This window comes from Acipenser ruthenus, chromosome 2 (assembly GCF_902713425.1).
Source record: "Acipenser ruthenus chromosome 2, fAciRut3.2 maternal haplotype, whole genome shotgun sequence".
Lineage (NCBI taxonomy): Eukaryota > Metazoa > Chordata > Actinopteri > Acipenseriformes > Acipenseridae > Acipenser > Acipenser ruthenus.
In genome coordinates this window covers 52,413,897-52,425,873 of record NC_081190.1, presented here as the reverse complement: position 1 = coordinate 52,425,873, position 11,977 = coordinate 52,413,897, and the positions used below count along the sequence as shown (strand labels likewise).

At 43.1% G+C, this 11,977-nt stretch overlaps 1 protein-coding gene across 1 annotated transcript; it reads right to left on the bottom strand.

Moving 5' to 3' along the window:
- Nucleotides 1-4,053: 4,053 nt before the first annotated feature.
- Nucleotides 4,054-6,870, bottom strand: LOC117408610 (desmin-like). The gene is made up of 3 exons (XM_034927543.2): nt 6,215-6,870; nt 4,946-5,614; nt 4,054-4,356 (listed from the first exon to the last, which is right to left on the bottom strand). The coding sequence occupies exons 1-3, from the start codon at nt 6,720-6,722 to the stop codon at nt 4,280-4,282; spliced, it is 1,254 nt and encodes a 417-aa protein (XP_034783434.1). The 5' UTR covers nt 6,723-6,870; the 3' UTR covers nt 4,054-4,279.
- Nucleotides 6,871-11,977: the final 5,107 nt, after the last annotated feature.

The following is an 11,977-nucleotide window of genomic DNA, read 5'->3' as shown; positions in this document are numbered from 1 at the left end:
ATGCTCCTTTAAAGAATGACCCTACTATGGACATTAAGACAAAAATAGACATGTTTTTAGAACAAACTTTGAAGAATGAATGGGTTAGCAAGACAGAATATGATTTCTTAAAAGTCGAACATCCAATTATATGTTGTGTTATGTGTTATATGTTGTATGTTACATGTTGTGTGTAAATGTTGGTGTATAGAGATGGTACACGGGATATAAACGGGTCTGTGTTTCACGTGTATTTAAAAATGTAGATTTGTATTTAGGCACGAGGATGGCACAAATCACTTCACGTGCTGGTTAAAATGTAATGTGTGGTCACGGGAGTGCACTTTAATTAATTCACGTGCAGTTGTACCGAGATTCCAATTGAATGATTGACTAGCAATCGAGTCTCGGTACAACTGCATAAAAGCAGCATGTTTTCACTCACTCAGGGTTGGGTGTTCGGTGAGTGGAGAATGGGATTGGAGACGGAGGTAAAGAGAAGAATAATAATAGTAATAATAGTTAAAGTATCTGCTCACCGTGTTTGTCTGTCTAGTCTGTTTTGTTTGTCTTTTTGTTTTGGCGATGTATGCTGTGTCCTGTGTTTGTGTTTGTTTGTTCAACCTTTTTATTTTCTGTTCTGTTTATTAAATGCCTAGCGAAACGATTTGCTCAGCTCCACCAAACCACACCTCTCTGTCGTTTTATTTCCTACTTCTGGTTTGACGCCACCCACTCCGACCGTCTTTGTGACAAGCACCAACTCAGTTATGAACCAATTACAAGTACTAATAAACGGGCTACAACACGGCTTCCATGCAGGTATCACCAGCCTCCCAGCTTCCTCCTTTATTTGCAAAAACCTCAGATCTGCCACTTCAGAACCACAAGCTGTCTCCACCCTCATTCAAAAAGAAATCGAAATGGGCTTTATGGCTGGCACCTTCCCCTCCCCACCATTCCTGGAATACAGAATCAACCCAATTGGCATAGCTACACGAAAAATATCAGGGAAAAAGCAGCTGATAATCGATCTTTCAGCTCCTCGTGGTCAATCCACCTGCAGCATTAATGCACTAATTCCCCATGAACAGTTCTCTCTACAATACATCACTCTATCAGATACCATTAAATTAATAAAAAATAGCAGGGCATGGCGCATTTAAGTGATGCCCATCCAGCCCTCTCTGAGACACCTATTCAGAATTTCCTGGCAAGGCGCACATTACTTTTCAACGCAATGAACCTTCGGCTGCCGCAGCAGCCCCAAAATATTCGATTCACTTTCAGAAGCACTCTGCTGGATTCTGTTAAGTGAATACCACGTACCATTTCTCTTGCACCTCCTGGATGATTTCCTCCTCATATCCCCAGTATCACAACCTCCAGCTCAAGCTATCTCACAACTAAAAACGCTGTTCTCCTCCCTGGGCATTCCACTCTCAGAGGAAAAAAACCATTGGACCCACCAACTGCCTCGAATTCCTTGGAATTACCCTCGACACAATCAAGTTTGAGGCTCGCCTTCCCCTTGACAAATTGGAGCATCTGCGCCAGCTCATCAAAACTTTCCAAAAAGCAAAAACAATCAAAAAGAGAGAACTCCTCTCTCTCTCTTCGGACACTACAGTTATGCAATACGCATCATCCACCAAGGAAGAACCTTCATATCACATCTCCTAACCCTCTCTACAATCACGCAAAATCTCAATGCCTCCATCCATATCCCAGCAGAAGCCATGAAGGACATATAGATGTGGATCACTGCTTCGAAACTGGAACGGTCTATCACTATTTTACAACGACCTCATAGCAGCTCCTGACCTCAGCCTGGCTACAGACGCTTCACACACAGTATTCTGCTGTCTCTTCGGGTCCCAATGGTTCTTCGGCTCATAGCCACAGGAGATCCAATCACTCCCACCTCATCAAAAATCATCACCCTTGCAGGAACTATACCTCATAGTCGTGGCCGCCTCTCTATGGGGTCATCTATGGCCCCGGAAATCAATATTGTTTTTCAGTGACAATACATCCATGGTTCACATAATCAATAAAGGGCGCTCCTCTTCCCCTATAATCATGTAACTAATCAGATGCCTAGTTTGGATATCAGTAGCAAATAACTTTATTATTCAAGCTCGCCACATAACGGGCATATTCAATAACGCTGCCGATGCCTTGTCCTGTTTTCAGATTCGGAAATTCCGCAGCCTGGTTCCAGCAGCAGATCCCTCACCACTCCAGGTCCCCCCTTTCAGCTGTCTGACATTCCGATGAATTCAGCTTTATCCAACCTGCTTCAGTCGGTGCACCAATACATGGCTGCAGCTCTGGCTCCATCCACCAGAGCTACCTACGCGACAGCATGGGCAGCCTTCTCCAACTTCTGGGCTCAGAATCGGATCCCGCTTAATTCATTCAATCAAGAAATCCTGCTAGCATTTATAGTCTATCTCAGAGACATTCTCAAACTGGCTGCATCATCAATCCGGTGATACATCTCTGGCATCCAGTACCAGTACCGCCTCAAGTCCATTTCATCTCCTCCCTTGCTTTCAATTCCAGCAGTACGCCTAATGCTCAGAGGGATGGTAAAGAGCCTGCCTGCATCCTATCCAACTAGACAGCTGATAACAACCTCACGATGGAAACACTGCTTAACAGCATGTTTCGGCTTCATGCGAGGCGCCGAATTCACAGTTCCATCAGTGAACAGTTTTCCATCTTTTGGCATTCTGACTTGTCACTCTGACTTGTCACTGGTCTCTGACAGCCACTTCCTTCTATATCTCAGAATATCCAAGACTTATCAACTCCGGCAAGGGCAGCTTATTCAACTTTCAAAAATGCCCTTTTTCATCCTTATCTAAATATCTAGCCACAAGGAACTATGCTCTCCCATCAGACCCGCTGTTCACAGATGTATCAAGGACAATTATCACGAGACTCTGGTTCTCCTCTCATCTATCTGTACTCACCTCAAGGGCAGGCTCACCCCTTCAATTCTATACACCGCACTCCTTCTGGATAGGAGCAGCTACCTCAGCAGCAAGCACAGGAGTAAACCAGCACCTTATCAAGAACACGGGGAGCTGGTCTTCAGCAGCTGTAGAGACTTACATCAGAACATCTCCCTCAGGCATTGCAGTAGCCCAGCAATTAATTGTTAGCATGCCCGGAGTGGGGGTGCCCTCTCTGCCAGGTCCACCAGAGGTTTTCCCCCATTTTAAAACTTAATGGGTTATTTTTCCTCTCCACAGTGCAGACGGCCTCCAATCCATAGTTTTACTAACCTTTTATGTTGTCATTCAAACTTTTATTTTATGTGTGCAGTAAGCAGTCTTTCTTCACGGTGAGGTTTGCAGAAGCCGGGGGGTCCTATCTTTGGGGGGGCAGTGAAGCTCACTCCCCCTGCCTCGGGTTCTGGCCAATATGGCCGAGGCTCTCACAGGAAGCCAGAGGGGACCCCCGACCACACCTGTACTTTCGCGGGGGGGGTTGCAAGAATTGCACTTTTGTTTAGTTCCACTGTACAGTTAAGCAAGTAAGGGGTTGATTTACGTTCTACAGTCAAAGAGAAAACAATTGATACCAAAATAACTGTTCAACTAGTTCAATAAGGTCTATTAATTTAATGGCTTTTTAAATGTTTTTTAGAAATGTCAAATCTGCCATTTCTGGCAAAAAAAAGTCTGCTCATTCAGCCATATATGAATATAACCAAAAAACTATTTGCCTATGACCTGCTGTGACCCCCTTTAAGGGAGTATACTTGTTTAGTAAAATCTCTAAGGTCATGAGACACTTTTAAAAATGCGAAATATAGACCCAGACATTTTATCCATTTATGCTTGAACATAAAAAGTCTTTCAAGGTTTCAGTCCTTGTAGAAAAAGCTGTTTGTTAAAGACACCAACATATATCATGATCTACTATAGAATACAACAAATGTGTTTTTCTTTATTTTTTGCACATAAATGCAATCACTCCAGAGTACTTTTTTAATATGATCCTTGCTCAAAGTAACAAAAAGGGTGTCTTATTATTTTTAAGTAACCAGCAACAACGCAGTGCATTCAAGTCAAGCTTTATTAAGAGGTAACACTCTAGTGTGTGGTATATGCATGTAAACATTCATATCAAGAGTATAGGTTTTCATACAGGACATCACATTTTAACAAAAAATGTGCACATCATCTGCATCTAGGGAGTAATGACGAAATCAATTGAGGCTTCATCAGTTGTTGGCTGCAGGTTTTTCAGGGATGGGTTTGCTTCTATGCAGGTCAGTCGGGTCTCAGGCTGTCACCTTGGTGGCTGTGTGGGTTTCCACTTTACGTGTAACTGAAGTAGTTCTCTCTTCCTTTGTTATTGCTTGAGCAAAGAGGAGAGAAGAAAAATGAAGTAATTTATATATTGAAATGCATGTCAAAACAAAACTGTTTTTTCAGCAGTGTAGGAAGCTATTTAATAGTTTAAAGTTTAACAGAGTCTAAAAGCAGTAACCTATGAATATTATGGAATTTATTTATTAAAGAAATACCCCTTTGACCTATATTATTTCCGTATTTCATGCTGCTATTCAAACTATATATATATATATATATATATATATATATATATATATATATATATATATATATATATATATATATATATATATATAGTGTCATTAGTTTGAATAGCACCATAGAATATGGAAATGGGAAATAATATAGGCCAAAGGGTTATTTCTTTAATGGTATTATATTGCTTTATACTTTTCTTGCACTTTATAGTTGCTTATAAAAGGAAATTTGATGTTTACAGCACTGTAATGTGTCAAGATTCCGAGATAATTATCTTGATCCTAATATAACCCATCTACAATTTTAGGTTTCATATCCTAAAAGTCACAACTGAATGACAGGTAGTTGAAGCGGGATCTGACTGAAATGGATTTAAGGAAAATCGGTTTAGTTACCTGAGGCACTCTCTGAAGAAATCCCCAGCCTTTGCTCCTCTCCTTCCAGCAGTTTCCTGTAGGTGGCGATCTCTGCGTCTAGTTTCAGTTTGATGTTGAGAAGTTCCTGGTAGTCCTGCATGTATTTAGCCATCTCAGACTTGGTCTCCCTCAGCTGGCACTCGAGCTGGGCAATGATGTCCTGCAAGTTGGCCACCCTATCCAGATGATTTGCTTCCATATCCTCTAGTTGCTGATGTAGGACACTGTTGCGACCTCTCAGTCTGTCGATTTCATTTTGCAGGTCTGTGGCTTGGGACTGGAAGATGGTGATTTCTTCTTTAATGGACTTCATTTGCTCCTCATGCTTGGAAGCATGCTCCTTCAGGGTGTCAAACTTGCTCTTGTACCACTGCTCGGCCTCCTGGACATTCTTGGCGGCGACCTGCTCGATCTCGGCTCGGACCCTGCGTAAGTAGGCTGCCAGGTCTGGTCGGCTTGAATCCAGCTTGATGGTTATCTTGGAGTCTTCAATCTGCTTCAGGAGGTCAGCTACCTCCTCATCGTGCAGTTTCTTCAGGAACTCAATCTCTGCCACCAACTGCTCAACCCGCTTCTCCAGCTCAGCTTTCTGTAAGGTGCCATTGTCCACATCCTGGCGGAACTCTCGTAGGATCCTCTCTGCCTCCTCTGGTTTAAAGAAAGAAGATTTACAGATTGGAACCATTGCCAACTGACTAAGGCATGAAAGTAACCCATGATGTCTTGAAAAGGCTTTTTAGCAAGTAGTACAGGAGTAAAAGTATTCATTTTTTATTTATAAAATGATTTAATAAAAAAAAGGCATATCGGAATCTGAATTGTTTGTCATGGGAGCTGTCATGGGAAACCTCAAAACCTACTCTAGGTTCACACATAAGTAACTGCTTTAATTTTCAATGAAGAAGGCATTAGTAGAAAATATAGTTTTGCCAACTACTGATGTTATTTACTTCAAATGTAGGATAAGACTGGTCTGTCATAATAGGTCAAATCTTTGAAGAAGGGGGTGACTATACTAGTACCTCTAGCTTTTCACGGGGAAGCAAATTTGTTTCTCAAAAGATTATGGCTATGGAAGTCCTAGTCCTTAAGCTCCTTAAAGAAAATAAAAATGGGTCCTTTGACAAGGCCTAAATATCTAGCTAAGTTTTTAACAGGGTTGATTTCTACCCTCATTAAGACTCCAGTTTTCAAGAGAACCCTTTCATGAAGATTTTGAAAAACAAAGGATTAAAAATAATGCCTCACCCTTGAGTTCCAGCTCCTCTTCACACTTCAGTGTCCATACCTCAATCTCCTCCTCGATATACCCCCTCTCAATGTCGGCTGCTCCCTTCTCTTTTGTCAGCAACTCTATTAGGTCCTTCATTTCCTTAAACTGCAGCTCATACTCTTCTCCAATGGCAGTCGGGCCCCCCTTGAACCGGGCCTGCAGGTCTGCCAGCTCCGTCTGTAGGGCAGTGTTCCTTTGCTGTAGGTACTGTACCTTCTCGATGTAGCTGGCGAATCGGACATTCAGCTCCTGCATCTCCTCTTTCTCGTTGGCCCGGTGGATTTCTGTACCAACTTCAACTGCGGAGCCCTGGAAGCCTGAGCGGCCCCGAGAGGTAGCACTGTAAGAGGCCCCTCTGCGGGAGTCGGTAGAGGTGGAGCGGAAGCCTGCCCCTCCACAGCGTGAGGGAGATGGGCTCTGAACTCGCATCCTGCTGGAGCCACTGACTGACAAAGTCTTCTGGGAAAAAGAGGCGCCTCTCATGGTTGATGTGAATGTTTGTTTTGGCTTATTCTGTTGAGAGAAGTCCAGTGAAGAGAGAATGTTCTTAAGCAAGGTACTTTCCTTTTTCTTTTATGCCCCTTGAAGTTGTTTGCAGACACTCCAAACTTGGACCAATGCTGTCCAGTCGTGCGCCTGTGGTTTTTATAGGACCGCCAGGAATGTAACAGTTACTTGGAAACTCACAGCTTTTAGAAACATTTTAAATTGGGAGGATGACTCGTTTCCAAGTTTTGCACCACACATCTTATTAGCTATTGTAGCATTGCATTGTAATGAAGGGCATGAAGTCAAGATGCAGAGGCCAGGCTTCACTCCCCAGTGCTACATTTCTCCAGCAGCACGTATTGAGCTGTTCTCTTCTTAGGAGGGGAAGCAGTTTGTACAGTTTTGCTGGTGCATTCAAAGGCAGGGCATTTTGCATATCTGATAACACTTATGAAGTGTCTTAGCAACGGTTTTCCTATGCACTCAGTATTTTGCTATTTATGACCTGCTCATGCTTGATATCAGACAGAAATGACAGTATTTTGATACCCCCGCAATGTTTATATACAATATTAGTTAATATGTAATTTTCTTGTCTTAAACCTTGATCTCACACAATGGGCAGTGATGGTAAGGAGTTTATTTTTCATAGCAGATACTGTCCAAACAGTTCCGTTCCTTGAAACAATCAGAAACAATTACTTATATAATGGTAACTTTTGCTCTTTTGATGGCTTTGAGATATATTTTAACTTAGTGACAATATTAAATAAATTGTTAACTCAGTGACACATCATACCTTTACACAAGTACATAGACTCTGGTGGACAAACAATCTAATCTTGAATGCACAGCAGACTTTTTTAATGATACCTTAAAAATTTATAATTTATGCTACTACATTGCCATAACTAACTTAGGGATATAAATAATTCTGTACTAATAATGTGGCAATATGTTGGCTTACATTACTAATTGAAGTATTAAGAATATGCATTTGAGTGTGAAACATTTGACAGCAGATTAATGTCTTAGATTCTCATTAAGGTTGATGGACAGATGTGTGTGTAGTTGTTGTTTGTGAATCCTAAAATAGTATGAGTGATACAAACCATTTGCCATAAGCAGATACCACTTGGAAAGACTGACACTGAAAGCAAGGATTCAACATATGTAAGGAAAGCAGGTTGATTTCAAAGCGTTCTAGTCCTGACTGATAAATGGCTGGACATGAAACAGCTTTTTTTAGTAGGACGCATATTAAGTACAGGTCAGTGTATTTTTCAATTACTTAAATGGATTCACTTTACAGTACAGTGTAGTTATGATACAAAAGGAGTTGCTTTATAGCACTCACCTCAAATCTGTTTGGTTTCATTTTATCTGGAGCATTCTATTTTTACAGGAAGGCAACACAGAGTTAATTCAAATTGAACTACTGTTTGCATACATTGTTTGATAACCCTTGCAGATAGCAGTTACAGCTGCATTTCCAAACCTATTGCATTTCCTTACAGGACTGTTGCCTTATACCATACCTAATGTACATTCCTTTGTATACAGCATGTTGTATGTACCCACCCAACAGCTTAATGTGTTACAGGTACAGTAACCAGTACTGTAGAGAAGCACATGTACATATTTAACATCCATACAAACTATGAAACAAAGGGTTAAAATAATATTTAATTTACAAGTGTTGGATGTTATGTACATTATTTATAAGGGGTATAAGCCAGATAACTATATTTTGAGATAATTTCTTGTAAAGTAAATTTAAAATATATTTTATTGATTCCATAATGGGTATGAGCAATTTGCCCACATATTGGAGTGTAACATCTCACTTTGAGGGCAGCAATTAGAGGAGGTTTGAATAAGGAAAAGACAACAGAACATATTTTATAAAGTTAAAATATATATGCATATTAGGAAAGCAAAAGCACACAATTAATCTCAACTTTTCAGAAAGCACACATTATTGCCCTTTCCTAATGTGTATTGTTACTTTAGTTCAAAGTTTAGCATAACCATGTTAAATATTATTGTAAAACTGAAGATTAGTGTGAAATCGTATGTGTAACTGAAGCTGAATACCAAGCAAAAAATAATTAACCAAAACCCTTCACAAGTCACATACTGGAAATGTACGTCCATTTTCTGACTCATTCTATTCTTACCCTAATTGAAATGCAGGATATTCCATCGCCCCTTCCCTGAGATCAAACAACCTTAAGTTGGCTACTTGTGTTCTCTCTCAGGCTGCTATCTTTGGTTAAAAATAAAAGTTTAAAAATAAAAAATTTGTTTTTTGTTACAAAAATTATACTAAAATAACAGTAATTTTTACTGTGTTATGTGAGAAAAATTGTTTCTCTGTGTGTATTTTTTTCTTTTTTTTCACAGAAATACTAACAGCAGTGGGCTCAGCTGTCCTGCGTTAGACCGAGACGTTAAGCTTCAGGTTAAGCTGCTTGCAGTTTTTCCCACAGCGTCTTGTTGCCACATTACTTCTGCTTGCAGAATCAGTGTGACGACTGTTGGGCTCGAACAGTAGGCTTTTCTCAGTTTTCGGACTGTTGGTTAGCCAAGAGCATTAAAGGTGGGCATCCCTATAATCACTTCCGTGGTAACAGTACGTCCTAGACCTGCTCCCGTTTCTGCTGGTACTTTGTACAATGAACAAGGTTACCTTTTGCCGATTCACTAGCAGTCGCTGGGCTCAGCTCTGCTTTGGATCGGACTGCTCTGCAGTGTTTCGTTGCCGCTCTGGTTTCTGCTTGTAATGCCATTGTGGAGGCTATCGGGGCTCTGACAGCAGGCTCCTCCAGTCTTAGAGCTGTGTTGGCTTGCCAGAAGCTATATAGGTGGGCATCCTTATATATTGCTTCTTCAGTAACTGTAGGTCACAGACCTACCACCGTTCTTAGTGAACAAGGTTACCGTACTGGTAGTGCCATGGGTACCGCACCCTATGCACCGTACTGTGTGTACCATACAAAAATTGTCTACAGCAGTGTAATACTTAACTTAAGAGTAACCAAGGTTAAACAGTACCATCCCTGGTCCAGTACCAGCGGATTGGTCAGAGTGATTTGCCCTGTTTAACTTATTACAGTGCTATTGCCTGTTGCACAAGCGGCATTGCTGCATGCGCTGCTTGACAGCTTTTTGGTTACTAGTACTAATATACTGTACTGTTATAGTAGTTACAGCTGAGCGGTTGTTTGAATTGTACACCACTGCTGTTACACTATGCCGGGGTTTCATTCTTGCAATGTTTGCACTGGTCTCCCCATTGAGAACAGACACTGCCTGTTTGGGTCCAGTGCATGCTAAGGAGGCACTCTGCTGATCGCAACTCCTGTGAGTTCTGTGCGTCTTTTTCTAAGCGCATGCTGGAGAAGCGAGTGTCTCACAGCTCTATGGAGTGATCCTCGTCCATTATACCTGGACAAGACTTCCCTCCATCCTCGGCTGAGAAAGAGAGGGGTCCTCTGATGGCTCTGTGCCAAGGGAGAGCAGGAGAGCTTCACGTAGGAGACCACCTTTGCGGTCTTCCTCATCTTCTCCTTCTCCCTCTCCTTGTCCTGCTTCCCCTCATAAGAAGAGGAGAAAGAGCCACAGATCTCACAGATCGGAGAGCTCTGGGCAGCTGGATAAGCTCTGGGAGGTGGTCTTCCATCAGGGCACTGTGTAAGCTGAGCTACTGCGTGAGCGCACTGCTCCACCTACTCCAGCTGTGCCTTTAGAGCAACAGGGAGTAGCATATGCAGAATGGCAGCAAGAAGATCTGCTGTCTGTCGCCGCCTCTGCGGAGATGGCTGATAAAGAGTTCCCCTCTGAGGAGGGAGACTCAGACAGCACAACACCGGTAGCGCATTTTTTTTATTCCCAATGGGACACTGTACAGTTTGCGGTGGGGAAGCTCGGCCTGGCTGATTTTCCTCAAGTAGATGTCGCTATTGTCTCGCTAGCGCAAGCACCAAAGCTAGCACATTTAAATAAAGATGTTACCTGCAAATAAACAGTGCAGGGTTTCAGAGGCAATTCTCAAGAAGGCTTACTCAGCCAGTGCATTCACCGCACGACTGGGTAACTATAACAGTACCTTGGTAGCTTACCAGAAAGAGAAGACAACCACCAATGACATTATGTATGGGATACGCCTGCCCATTGGGTAGGTATCGCTGAGCTCTCTATATCAGAGCTGCCGATAGGCCCCTTCCTGGGATGATGCACTCAGTCCCTCCCACCAGGGTAATAAAACTGTAATCCTGAGGAAGCCATTTCTCTTTTTCCATTGAAGCCGCAGTACAAATATCAGACATCAAGGCCCCTCTGAAGAGGGCCCAAGATGTAGCTAACCCTCTTGTGGAGTGTGTGGCTACCCTGCCAGGTGGGGGCAAGTCAGCACCATCGTATGCAGTCGAGACTGTGTCCACAATCCACAGACCACAATCCACTGTGACAGACACTGCTTAAAGCGGGGCTGTCCTAGGGTCTGTGTCCCGTGACAGACAAAGAGCTGGTCAAATTGACGCAGAGCTCTTGTCCTATGCACGTAGCATCTCAATGCCTGCACTGGGCAGAGGAAATTCAATCTCTCATCCTCCATTGAAGCAAACAGGATGGAAGTACTCCAGTTCCACAGACTGGAACCTGCCCGGTTCTGGGTCCCAAAGAGTGCCTCTCGTCTGACTGAGGAGATCCATGCACAATGGGCTCTCCCAGGGCTGGCTGTGTAACAGCTGGCACAGGGTCGAAAACCAGATTCTCCTGGGCCACTTGGGGGCCACTAGGAGAACTGACGCTTCCTCTAATCAGACCTTTTCGAGAAAGGCCAGGAGCAGCGGTATAGGCGGGAAAGAATACAAAAACACTTTGCCGAGTGGACCGCCTAAGCAGTGGAAGGAGTACCACAGAGGGCAATGCGTCGTCTCTGCCGAGGTGTAGAGATCGACCTGCACTCCACTATCTGAGGCTGGAGTCGCCACGGATGCTGACCCTTCCTGGAGAGGAGGTCTGCTGCCCAGTTCACCACTCCAGGAGTGTGCGTCGCCCATAGGGACAGCAAGTTCTTCTGAGCCCATGTCAGTAGCCTGAAGGCCATGTGATGCAACCCTGGGGACTGTAGCCACTCTTGTGTTCGACATACGCCACCACTGTCATGTTGTCCATCCGGATTAACACATGTGTACCGCTCAGCACCGGGAGGAAGTGGTGGAGAGCAAGGGAGACCGCTTGCA

Excerpts from the sequence above, each read along its gene's own strand:
- LOC117408610 (XM_034927543.2), bottom strand. The coding sequence starts at position 6,722 with ATGAGAGGCGCCTCTTTTTCCCAGAAGACTTTGTCAGTCAGTGGCTCC. Across the intron at positions 5,615-6,214 it reads AGAGGAGCTGGAACTCAAGG|AGGAGGCAGAGAGGATCCTA; the intron begins GTGAGGCATTAT and ends TCTTTAAACCAG. Across the intron at positions 4,357-4,945 it reads TTCTTCAGAGAGTGCCTCAG|CAATAACAAAGGAAGAGAGA; the intron begins GTAACTAAACCG and ends TCTTTGCTCAAG.